The 12302-nt window shown below is 51.6% G+C and overlaps 1 protein-coding gene across 2 annotated transcripts in view; it reads left to right on the forward strand.

The window, feature by feature from the left end:
- The first annotated feature begins 7361 nt into the window (after positions 1–7361).
- Positions 7362–12302, forward strand: part of Bicd2 (BICD cargo adaptor 2) — a 46484-nt gene continuing 41543 nt past the window's right edge. Inside the window, exon 1 of one of the 2 annotated variants that reach the window (XM_005066316.4) lies at positions 7362–7738. In XM_005066316.4, coding sequence (XP_005066373.1) covers positions 7499–7738 — 240 coding nt within the window. In that variant the 5' untranslated portion in view covers positions 7362–7498. The remainder of the gene's footprint in view (positions 7739–12302) is intronic. The other variant, XM_005066317.4, reaches the window with a different exon arrangement.

The raw sequence follows: 12302 nt of genomic DNA on the forward strand, positions 1-12302 counted from the left end.
ACCACAGCATTGTATCTCCTGCACTCTATTTACCTTATCTCTCAAGCCAATTTGGGTTCCCACTAAATCGCCCAGTCTGTCCTTGAACTATCTCTGTCTCTGTAGCCCAGGCAAGCCTTGACCTTTTTTTTTTTTTGTTGCTGTTTTTTTTTTTGTTTGTTTGTTTGTTTTGTTTTTCGAGACAGGGTTTCTCTGTGGCTTTGGAGGCTGTCCTGGAACTAGCTCTTGTAGACCAGGCTGGTCTCGAACTCTCAGAGATCCGCCTGCCTCTGCCTCCCGAGTGCTGGGATTAAAGGTGTGAGCCATCAACGCCTGGCCAAGCCTTGACCTTTTTATCTCTTGCCTCAGCCTCTCAAGTGCTGGGACTATGGGCAGGTACTACCACATCTAGATCCAAATAACGGTTTTATTGCAAAAACTCTCTTCTATTGTGACTGGGGAGATGGCTCAGTGCCTCAGACTGTTTGCTGCCCTTCCAGAGCACTTGGATTTGGTTTCCAGCAACTGCCTGTAACTGGAGCTCCAGGGGATCTGACATCATTTCCTGGCCTCCTTGGGCATCTCCACACACATGGCATACAGCCACACCAACACACACACATACACATAAATATAAATAATCAAAAAAACTTTTTTAAAAACTATCTTTTCGGGCCGGGCGTTGGTGGCGCACGCCTTTAATCCCAGCACTTGGGAGGCAGAGGCAGGTGGATCTCTGTGAGTTCGAGGCCAGCCTGGTCTACAAGAGCTAGTTCCAGGACAGCCTCCAAAGCCACAGAGAAACCCTGTCTCGAAAAAAAAAAAAAACCAAAAAAAAAAAACACTATCTTTTCTTGTTATCTATTTTTACTCACAAACCACTTCTACGACACTTAGGTGTTCCTCTGTACCCTGGGTTGTGAAGGCTGTCAAGCTGAAAGCTACATCTCCTAGTGGCCCTTCCTTTTAGAATACTGGATGGACAGACCTGAGGTCTGCCAGTGAGAAGCGACTCGTAGAAAGGAGAAGGAAGAAGGCACTGCTCTGCAGACAGTGGCAGGCAATGCGCAGGCTCAGGCCGATGTGGACTTTAGAAGGACCTGTCTCACCGAGCTCTCATCCAGCTTCCCGGGTCGAGGCAGCTGTGACCTTGGCCGTGGTTTTCTGAATGTTCTTGTTGCACAGTTGGAACACCACTACTGCAGCATGGCTTTGAGATCTAGCCACAGGTCCCTGACAGCTGCTTTGCTGACTTTGTCCTTTCATAATTGATCTCTACTTTTAAATCTTCTTCAGTCTGAAACATCCGGAGTGATTTCAACTTCTGAACTACAACCTCCCTAAACAATTATATGTTATAGGAGAAGTGTGTTAGTTAGCTGGGTAGGAAGTATTTGAGTCACTGGGAGGCATGCCATTGAAGGGGACAGTGGGACTCTGGTCATGAGACAATAACTTCGCTCTGTGAAGTATTGCCTCACCATAGGCCCCAGAAGCCAAGGGCTCAACCAATCATAGTTTGAAACCTCCAAAACTTTGTAAAGTGTCTCAAGTATTCCTTACAGTGCTAGAAAGCTGACACACTCATGAGCCTTCAGTAAGGATTAACACAGGTAAATGCTTACGGCCTGAAGAACAAAATCTGAGACACAGTAGATTCTCAACAAACAGTAGGCACATTTTTCTTTTGTATTTTAGTGTGTATGTGCGTGCGTGCGTGCGTATGTACGTATGTATGTTACACAGGTATTGTGTGTCCATGTACACACCAGCCCTTTTAGATTAGATCAGCCTCTCCCCACATATGAGCTCATTTAATCTTTATTACCTTCTGTCTTAGTTAGGTTTCTATTGCTGTGAAGTGACACCATGACCATGACAACTCTTTTTTTTCTCATATTTTTTTAATTTAACTTTTTACACATGTTACTCTCAGTTCCCTCTCTCTCCTCTCCTCCCCCACCCCCAACCCTCCCAACCCCTCACCCCCACTCCATTCCCCCTCTGCTCCCCAGGGAGGGCAAGGGCTTCCATGAGGGATTTTCAGAGTCTGCCACATCATCCTGGGAAGGGCCTAGGTTCTTCCCCCTGTGTCCAGGCTGAGAGAGCATCCTTCCATGTGGTATGGGTTCCCAGAGCCCTTCTGTATGCCAGGAATAAATACTGCTCCACTCTCCAAGGTCCCACAGATGACCACAGCAACTCTTTTTTTTTTTTTTTTTTTTTTTTTTTTGGTTTTTCGAGACAGGGTTTCTCTGTGGCTTTGGAGGCTGTCCTGGAACTCGCTCTGTAGACCAGGCTGGCCTCGAACTCACAGAGATCCACCAGCGCTCAGGAGGCAGAGGTGGATGGATCTCTATGAGTTTGAGGCCACCCTGGTCTACAAGAGCTAGTTCCAGGACAGCTTCCAAAGCCACAGAGGCTCGAAAAACAAAACAAAACAATTATAAGAAGAATGCTATATGTGAACTAGGAAGAACGAATTTACCAAGACCCGGGCTGTGCTGGTACCTGGGTGATCCTGGACTGTGAGAAAATAGATTTCTGTGATTTGCATCTCTGTGTCTGTGATTGTTGTTATGACATCACAAGCAAACAAATGCACTCGCTGGTGTTAATGCTATCCTTAAACTTCACTGCTAGTGCACCACAGGCGTCTCTCCCGGCCCTGTAGGTTTTTTATCCCGCCCCCTCCCATGCTACTACCTCATCTTTTACTTCAGATGAAAATGTTTTGCTCTAGTAGCATTTGGGAAGCAGAGGCAGGCCAAGCCCTGTGAGTTCAAGGCCAGCCTGGGCTACAGAGTGAGTTCCAGCCCTTCCCCAGATGGGGCACTCATAACACACACAGCCTGCAGAGGTCCAAGACCCTGTGCAGGGGCTCTGAGGCTGCAGCTTGTGGCTGATACCTCTGTGCTCAGGGGTTGAGCCACATCCAGTGAAGGAGAAAGCTTAAATGTGGGAGCACTCACTCCTCCTCCATCGCTCTTGCTCCCCCAGCCCCTCAGACTCAGATGTCACACCTAAAAAACACTGCTTAATCAATCCAAGGACACAAAAATCTCCACCTGTGTTTTCTTCAGGAGTATTTTAGTGCCAATTAGGTCTTTAATCCTAGTTGGTCTTAATTTGCATCCGACAAGAGGTGGTTCCCAGTTTACTCTTTGATATTCTTTCGGGTGCCTTCTTTCGCGAACCCTGGGTTAGTTTCTAGGTGCTCAGCTCTCTCCCCTTTTTGATAGAGTTCTAGAAAACAAACAGAGCCACCTGGGGTTCTGATGTTGAATCTGTGGATCAGTTAAGGAGTAGGTCAGAGTTTTACAGGACAAAAGCTTCTCTGTGAAGCTGGGAGAGGCACTGGCAAACAGCCTAACTGCTGGGTGATAGTCCCAATGGGCTGTCTCATCCAGAGCTGTCTTGGCTCAAGCCACAGGACCCCATGCCCCCAGATACATGAGCAAAGAAGTAGAGGTCAGGGCAGGAGCACCCAGGGGAGAGGAGTATCCATTTGCTCATCAGCCAGGAGTGAGAGGAGAGGAAGTGTGAAAGCCAGTTCAGGGCTCTGTTATTGAGGGACCATGTGATTGGTGTGTGTGTGTGTGTGTGTGTGTGTGTGTGTGTGTGTGTGTGTGGTGTCTGTGTTATGTGTCTGTGTTTAGGTCCAAGAACAACTTGTGGGAGCCTCTCATTATGTGTATCTGGGGACTGGACTCTGGTGACCAGTCTTGGAGCAAGTGCCTTTACCCTCTGAACCATCTCGATAGCCCAAAAATTAATACCGAGGCACGGGCCTTGGAGCAGGATAAATGCTAAAAGGGCCGTTAAGGTCTCCTGTAGTACCACGAGTGATGTGTGGAGCCCTCCAAGGCCTTTCACAGAGGAGATTGTTGAGTGAGTGACGTTTAGATTTCAGCCAATGAGCATTTGCAGTCTGTCATACAGCATGGTGTTCCGGAATACCGTATCGTGTGCCATCCTTCTAGGTTAGTCAAGCACGCCCAAGCAGGCTGCCTCCTGAAGACAGAGCACTTTGCATCCTTGCTCACACGGGCAAGGACAGCTCTCCAGGCGTCAGTAAGTGGGCAGAGCCTGACAACGTGCTCCATGGGGGGCACGTCCTAGCCAGTCAACACAAAGATGCATGACTGGCCAGCTTTGTCTGGGTTGCCTGTGACACTGGAGCCTTTGCTCACAATGGTATAGCAAGTTGCTAGGGAGAAATTCGCTCCTCTTCACCCCTAGGGCTTTTGCAGTCCATCACTAGACAAGGCCACTGTCTGCATTTCTGGTAGGAGTCCTCACTGCTTGCTGCAGGCTCTTCTCTGCTAGGCTGCCTCCATCCTCTTGTACATAACCTTTTTTGTCACCAGAGGGCGCACTATTCCGGGGAGTAGTGCTGGATTAGGTCAGACTGCACGAGAGGAATCTCTTGGGACTCTGACTGGAGCTCCAGGTAAGGGCCAGAAGAAGGTGCTGGGCCTTGCCAAGGTTCCTGGCCTCCTGGAGCTGACATTCTACGGTGACCCACAGTGTCAGAGTCCATAGCGCTCAACAGAAGGAAGCAACCAAAGCACAGAAGGGGAATTAACATTCAGATGGTGTAAAGAAGCCTTTTAGAGCTTGTCCAGCCTTGGAAGTAGTTGCGGCACTTTAACTTTGTCTTGGGAGGGAGGGGGAAAGGTGATTAAGATTAAGGCAGAGATGATTGGGCTGTGGCTGGGGAATGGCCATTGGGACAAGCAGGTAACTCTCATGCAGTGTTTGCTGAGGAGCAGGGTGTCTATTGCTGTAAAGGGATACCATGACCATGGTAACTCTTTTTTGTTTTGTTTTGTGTTTTTGAGACAGGATTTCTCTGTGAAACAGTTCTGGCTGTCCTGGAACTCACTCTGTAGACCAGGCTGGTCTCAAACTCACAGAGATCTGCCTGCCTCTGCCTCCCGAGTACTGGGATTAAAGGTGTGTGCCACCACTGCCCGGCTCCATGGCAACTCTTATAAAGGAAAACATTTAATTGGGGCTGGCTTACATTTCAGAGGTTTAGTCCATTATTGACATGGAGGGAAGCATGGCAGCAGCAGGCAGACCTGGTCCTGGAGGAGGAGCCGAGAGTCCTGCATCTTGACTCACAGGTAACAGGATGTGACTTGAGATACTAGGCATAGCTTGAGCATAGGAGACCTCAAAGCCCACCTCCAGAGTGACACACCTCCTCCAACAAGGCCATGCCTACTCCAACAAAGAAAGCCACACCTCCTAAGAGTGCCACATTAGACTACATTTGAACCACCATGCAGGGTGCCAGTCTTTGCTGGCAACGTGAATGGGTGAGTGGGAGGATTTGGCAGTGGACCTCGGTTTCCTCATTCATAAAACAGATAGTGTGAACTGGAGTTTTGGGAGCACAGAGTGAGCTGATGTAGGTCAAAGACCTTCGAGGTTTGTGACCCAGGGAGACCTCAAGAGGTGACCCATCATCTGTGGTCGGGGAGGTTCATCTAGTTTTATTTCTGTGGGCTCCCTACTTGCACATCCTTGATGTGGAGTCCTCTGGCTCTCTCCCGGGTGTCACTCCCTCAGGGAAGAATTTCCTGGTTCCCCCACCCCTGCCAGTGACAAACTGGATCCTAGAATACTTCCACCTGGTGCTAACCTTGCTGGCCAGCACTGTCCCTGCCTCAGGAAGGAAGCCCGTGATGGTAGTGACCCACCCTCTGCATCTTAACGTGCCTGCCATCAGCTTGTCTTCAAGTTCAAAGCTCCCTGGTGGGTTTCTGCACCAGATGCTCATGGGTCTCCCCCTCCCTCCTCACACTCGGCTCTTAGACAGGTGTGGGTCTGCGTGGGGAGGTTCCCAGTCAGGCCGGTCAGGATGGATAGGTACAGCTATTTGTAGAGCTCCGCCCTTGTTGGAGCAACATTTGTTGCTTCTGGATCCTGGCTGTCCTGGAATTTGCTATATAAACCAGGCTGACCTTGACTTTTCAGAGATCCTCCTACCTCTCCCTCCTAAGTGTTGAGATTAAAGGTGTGTTCCACCAGGCCCAGTCTATTTACTACACAACTCTTGGGTTGACACTAGATTTTCTTTTATCTTTTTTTTTTAATCTTTGCGTGTTTGCACGAATGCATGTATGCACACGTGCGTGCATGCGTGTGTGTGTGTGTGTGTGTGTGTGTGTGAAGTGGGTTCATGTTCCTGGGTGTGCACAAGGACCCCACATGCAGATTGGAGTCAGAAGAAAATATCCAGTGGTCAGTGGTCTTCCATCTTGTTTGGGACAGGGTGTCTTTGTTTTTTTTTTTTTTTTCTTCATACACCAGGAGATTCTCCAGTCTCCACCTCCCGTCTTGCCTCGGGAACATTGGGGTTACATCTTTTTTTTTTGGTTTTTCGAGACAGGGTTTCTCTGTGGCTTTGGAGCCTGTCCTGGAACTAGCTCTTGTAGACCAGGCTGGTCTCGAACTCACAGAGAACCTCCTACCTCTGCCTCCTGAGTCCTGGGATTAAAGGCGTGCGCTACCACCGCCGGGCTCAGACTGTGCTTTATGTGGGTTCTGGGGATGCAAATTTAGATTCTTGCGCTTGTTGAGCAAGCGCTTTATTCTCTGAGCCATCTCTCCAGCTGACCTCTATGTTTCATGGTGGTCTGCAGCTGTAGGGTGTGGTGTTTGGGGAGGGGCAGAGTGCAAAGAACAAGCTTGTTGTATCCAAACCACCATGGGAGGAGGGAAGTTTTATTTAGACTAATAGTGAAGAATACAGCTAGGCTTGAAATAATCTCTCACGCCGAAAACAGGGGGCAGACAACATTTAAACACCGTGCTCACGAAAAGTGCCTTCATTTCATGAAAGAATATTCTAACGGACTGTGGGACAAGAGGAAGTGGTGTCCGGGTTTGGGCTCCCCGTGAGCGTCTAGCGTCGGGTTGTCCACATCCTTTTGGCAGAGCCCGTGGCGCGCGCCACAGTCATTCAAATCCCGCACAGAGCGCGCGTCACAGACTGGAAGCGATGCCCTGACATTGTGGTGGGACACGAATCTTACTCAGCTCGGCTTGCCTTATTCTACAAAGGCTGGGAGGGCGAGGCTGGAGGTTCTCTGGGTGGCTGCCGGGTCCCCTGGGCTCGGGTCGCTGGCACCCCTACTTCTGTCACGTCAGCGGCGCCGGCCAATCACCGACTGGAGTCAAGCGGGCGCGGCGCACAACGGGCTAAGGCGTGAGCGCGAAGCAGGACTACGTCTCCCATAATGCTAAGGAGACGTAGGCGTGCATCGGCTAGGACCCCGCCCCCTTAGGATTTAGACCAATCACAGACGCAGGGCGGGCGGGCGTGAGGGACCACGGGTTGTGTAGTCCATGAGCGGTGGGACTGCAGCCCCCAGTGTTCCCCGCGCGTCAGGGAGGAGCAGTGCGGCGGCGCGGGCGGCCGTCGGGGCTGGGCGGCGGCGGCGGCAGCTAAGAGGGCCCGGTTTGTGGGAGCCAAGGTGGGAGCCGGCCCCGGCGCGCCGCCACCATGTCCGCGCCGTCGGAGGAGGAGGAGTACGCGCATCTCGTGATGGAGGCACAGCCGGAGTGGCTGCGCGCCGAGGTGAAGCGGCTGTCCCACGAGCTGGCCGAGACCACGCGTGAGAAGATCCAGGCGGCCGAGTATGGGCTGGCGGTGCTCGAGGAGAAGCACCAGCTCAAGCTGCAGTTCGAGGAGCTCGAGGTGGACTATGAGGCCATCCGCAGCGAGATGGAGCAACTCAAAGAGGTGAGTGGCCGGCTGCGACCCCCGCCTGGGGCGCTAAGGTCACCCTGCCCAGTGGTGGGAGGTGCCAGGGAGCCCAGAATTGCGGCCCACGGCAGTCGGGAGAGTGAGCGAGCTCGGCCTCCTCCAGCGGCCAGTGCCCGGCTGAGGGGTCCAGACTCTCTGCAGTCAGTCCCATGCATCCGCTAGTTTTCTTTGCAGGCCTTGGTGACCCTTTCGTTAAGGTCCGATGCTCTGCCGTGGTCGTTGCTGCCTTGGGTGTGTCTGTGTAGGTGGAGGGCGAGCAGATGATGCGCTTACAGCTGAGGCTATCGATGTTAGTAGGCTGACCCTCAGGGAAAGGCTGGGCCTGGGCCACGGTCTGTTTGGCCACTGCTTGTCACCTTCGAGCAAATCACTTCCCCTCTTGGCATTTCATCTGATTTCACGACTGCCTGAGGCTGGGAAGGGATGGATACAGGCTGAGTGAGTCGCGGCTCCTGGGTGCCTGTGGCCCTTGACCGGCTGGGTTTCCCCTTGTCCTTTCCACCTGTGACTTAGCTCTGGCTCAGCGAGCTGCTTTTCTCTCATCTGTTCGTGGTGCCCCCACTGCTGGGATACATGGCTTCCGTTGACCACTTCATGTCTTGCTCTGCTTCTTGGGCTCTGCCTGTCACCGTGGTGTCTGTCTTCTTTCTGTAGGAAACGTGGTGCTCTGTGTCATCCCACTGTGGGGAGAGAGATTTGACCCCCAAGCTGGCCAAGAGCTTGGGGAAGGGCAGAAGGAGGGACCTGGGTAGGCTTCATAGGATGACTTAGGTGTTAGTGTCTCCCATCCTTCTTGACTCCCCAGCCTTGTCCCATAGACTGTGGAGAGATGATTTTTGGGAGGACACTGGAGTATGAACCAACTCTTCCCTGTGGCTTATGATGTCTCCATGGGCGAGCTCTCCCCAAGCCTTAGCTTCCACCTCTGCCAAATAGGGGTGCAGCTTCACCAACCCAGAAGTATTGCTCTTAGTATTCTATTAGGAAAGCCAAGCAGGTAACTTGCTGGGTTATCTCAACCATTTCCTTCCCTGTCAGACTCAGTTCTGGTCTTGGTATTGGTCATAGGCTCATCTCTGCTGGGACGTCTGCTCCCAGACAGCCTTGGATAGGCCTGAACTCTCTCAGAGCCTCTGTTACTTTTTTGGGGAATGGGTCCTTAAGGTCTAGGTAGAGCAGGGCTGGCTGAGTACCAGAAGTGACTGCTTCTTTGGGTGGGCGGGAATTGGGTCCTCACACAGCACTGCAAATCCATTGTCTGTCAGAGGACCTCAGTAACTTTCCCAAGCCAGGCTCCACTGGCAGTGGATTGACAAGAGGTGTGGAATGCGTACCCCTTCCTTCCCTTGGGGTAAGGTGATGTGACAGATGGAGTGGGTGTGCCCTCATCCCATAGCTGGTCTTCTGTCTGGGACTCCCCTTCCCTTCCTTTACCTGGTTCTCCAGCCAGGTAGCAACTGTTAATTATAGTGCCACTCCCTTTATACACATAGATAGGTTGCCTGCCCACTTCTGGTGGATTGCCACTTCTTGGGAAGCCTACTGTCCTCTTCTGAATTAAAATTTCCTTCAGTAGCATTTGCTTCACCAGGCTGTTGGTGACCTATCCGGTCCTCACTGCAGTGACTTCTGTTTGTCAGTCTCTGCAGTCATCATTATGGGCACAATCATTTAATGGCACACTGAAGAACTATGTTGTGCATACAGGCTTGTCTTTATCTGGAGGGAAAGTCCGTAGGAGATGGGGGAAGAGGGTGTGATCTGTTCTCTAGTTGGTCTTTAGGTATCTCTTTAGCCTAATGCCACCTCATGGCTCATCTCCACATGGCCTGTATAGGCTTGGATAGACTGCTCCTCTCCCCTTGGTAAGGTGGATAAGGTTTCTTCTAGAAGTTCCTAGTAGCGTCTAGAAGAGCGCATCGGCTTCAAACGGTGTTGCCAAAAGTTTGTGCCAATTTGCCTCCTGTCAGCATTGTGTGTGTTCCTCATACCCATGCCTGAGCAGGCCCTTGTCAAACTCCTTCATTTTGGCCAGTATTGTATTTGAAAATGCTAACTTCTACTTAAAAAACAAATCAGGATTTAAGGAGGTAGTGTATGTGGGAAGTTTTCTCCCATGGAGAGGTGAACCATCTTGTTTGTTCCTTTAGCTGTGGTAGATTTAGTTACTAACAAGTCATGCTGAGGCTGAGTTGCTTGTACTGCTGCCTGCGTTTAATGATGAAAGTCTTTGAGGTGAGGAAGCCGGCTGACCCAGGTAAGAGGGTTTATGACCAGAGCTAAGGAGAGGCTTGTGGTAGGTGAGCCAACTCAGTGTTTTGTGTTGTTTTTTTTTTTTTTGGTTTTTCGAGACAGGGTTTCTCTGTGGCTTTGGAGGCTGTCCTGGAACTAAGAGGCTGTCCTTGAACTCGTTCTGTAGACCAGGCTGGCCTTGAACTCACAGAGATCCGCCTGCGTCTGCCTCCCGAGTGCTGGGATTAAAGGCATGCGCCACCAACGCCCGGCTGAGCCAACTCAGTGTTAACCCCGCTGTCTGTATTTGTGAGTGAATGGCTATGTCCTGCTGACCATGGCCTGGGTGTTGCCTGAGGCTAAAAGTAGAGAGGGTGTCCAGTGGTCCATTGTGCTGATTGTGTGTGTGCCTGAGTCTGAGTTAGTAAGGGCCACATCTGTCCCAAGTCACGCTGTGCCTTCTTTCCTTATCCAGCATGGTGGGACAGAGACTTTTCCAGCCTGAGTGGCCATGAAGCAGCTTGCTGCGTCCTTGGCTGCAGCTTTGGGAATACCGGTATGATGGGCTGGCAGAGCAGGGTACTTACTGTAGGTGAATGGGCTGCGTTCGGGTTCCCCATCTCTGTCATGTGAGATTCCCGGGAGCAGTTTCTGCTCCACCTGGGCTTGACTCAAGAACAGGTCTGGGCGCACCCTGGCTGCTGTCCCCTGTCACTTCTGGTGGTGCTGAGTTCTGTGCATCATCGTGCTCATGTGGGTGGGGCCCAGCTCCACACTGGGCGCTGCACCTGGACCCAGTAAAGGCTTTGTCAGTCTAACTCCACCTCACTCAGGCCTCAAGCTCCTCCATGTGGTGCATGCAGCACCTCCCCAAGCCTGTCTGCCTGTGCTCGACTGTCATTGCCACCTCTGAGGGATGCCTTGTGCCCCATGCCTTGCCAGTTTGTGGGGCCACTCTGCTTCTCCCTTCTTCCTGGAAGTCCCATTCAGCTCTCAGACTTAGACACTTTCTGGTAGGTCCTTTGACTCTGGGCTTGCCTGAGCTGCTGTTTCCAGCCCCTGAGCCACTTGAGGAGGCAGGAGTGACAAAGGCATTACCAGGGGATGCACTTCAAGGTGTATAGGTTGGTGCCTTTTCAGAATGAGGCCCAGCCTCCTGGAGTTTTTGCTTCCCGAGAGGGGAAAGTCCTGGTTTCTTTTTAAATGTGTATGAGGTTTCCCTGATTCTTGGACATCCTCAGACTGTCATTTTATCCATTTCTTGAGCAGACAGATATTAGGGTCAGGCACAGGAGCCACAGATGTGTTTTGTGGGGCCAGGTAGGGTATCAGTATTGTACTGTTTGTGTGAAGGTGATGGACTTGAGTCTTGCAAATCCTTAAGGCAGTTGAAGAGAGGCAGCGATGGCATAGAGATAGTGGCCTTGTGGTCCCACTTCTTCCAGTGACTGCTGGGTGACCTCCCTTCTTCTGGGCCTGCCTTTCTAACCACCAGATGTGGGGCAGGGGGTCATGAAGGAGTTTGATAAGGTTCTTCTACTTTTAACAATGTCTTTAACTGCCACAGCAGACCCTGCTGTTCTGAGGGGCATGGGAACCAGACACCTGTACCTGGCAGAAAATCTACCCCAGGCATATGAATGGCTGCTCCAGGCTAACCCTGCCAGCATGTGGAGGTGTGGCCTTGGCTGCCTTCCACTGGGCACAGGGCTGGCACAGCTGTGATGGAGCAAGCTGTCTTCAGAGATGCCAAGCATACTTTGAGGCTTAGCAGGTGGGGCCAAAGGGAGGCCCAGGCCCCGTGCTGGGAGCCCACAGCTCTCAGAAGAGCCAGCAGGCCTCAGAGAAACCAGGCATTGCCTGAGCAGGAGAGGAGGCTAGTTGCATGTGGTGCTCAGTCCTATGATGCCAGAGGGGTGTTTGAGGACCGTGCCTAGGCTCTCAGGAACTGTGTGGCCTTAAATAAGCCACTTCTTTGTCTAAGCCTTAGTGGCTTAATAATGGTGCCTGTCACTGCAGTCTGGCACACTAGGAGTACTTGGACGGTCACTGTCCTTCCCTCAGCAAGAGCCCTGGCCCAGACTCATGTGGCATTCCTGTTGGTTTCACTCAGGGTCCCAGGCCTTTGTTTGAGTGTGGAGAACAGATATGTTCTTGCCAAATGGGGCAGCACTCCCACTACTCAGTCTTTTTTTCTCCCCAGGCTGTTCTGCATGTAGGGTAAAGAATGATTTCATTTCTTCTTTGCATTCTCTGCCATGTTGTGATGGCAGCATGTGAGAAAGACTGACCGTGCAAGCTGAGATAG

The sequence above is a fragment of the Mesocricetus auratus genome, unplaced genomic scaffold (assembly GCF_017639785.1).
Source record: "Mesocricetus auratus isolate SY011 unplaced genomic scaffold, BCM_Maur_2.0 Super-Scaffold_100013, whole genome shotgun sequence".
Taxonomy (NCBI): domain Eukaryota; kingdom Metazoa; phylum Chordata; class Mammalia; order Rodentia; family Cricetidae; genus Mesocricetus; species Mesocricetus auratus.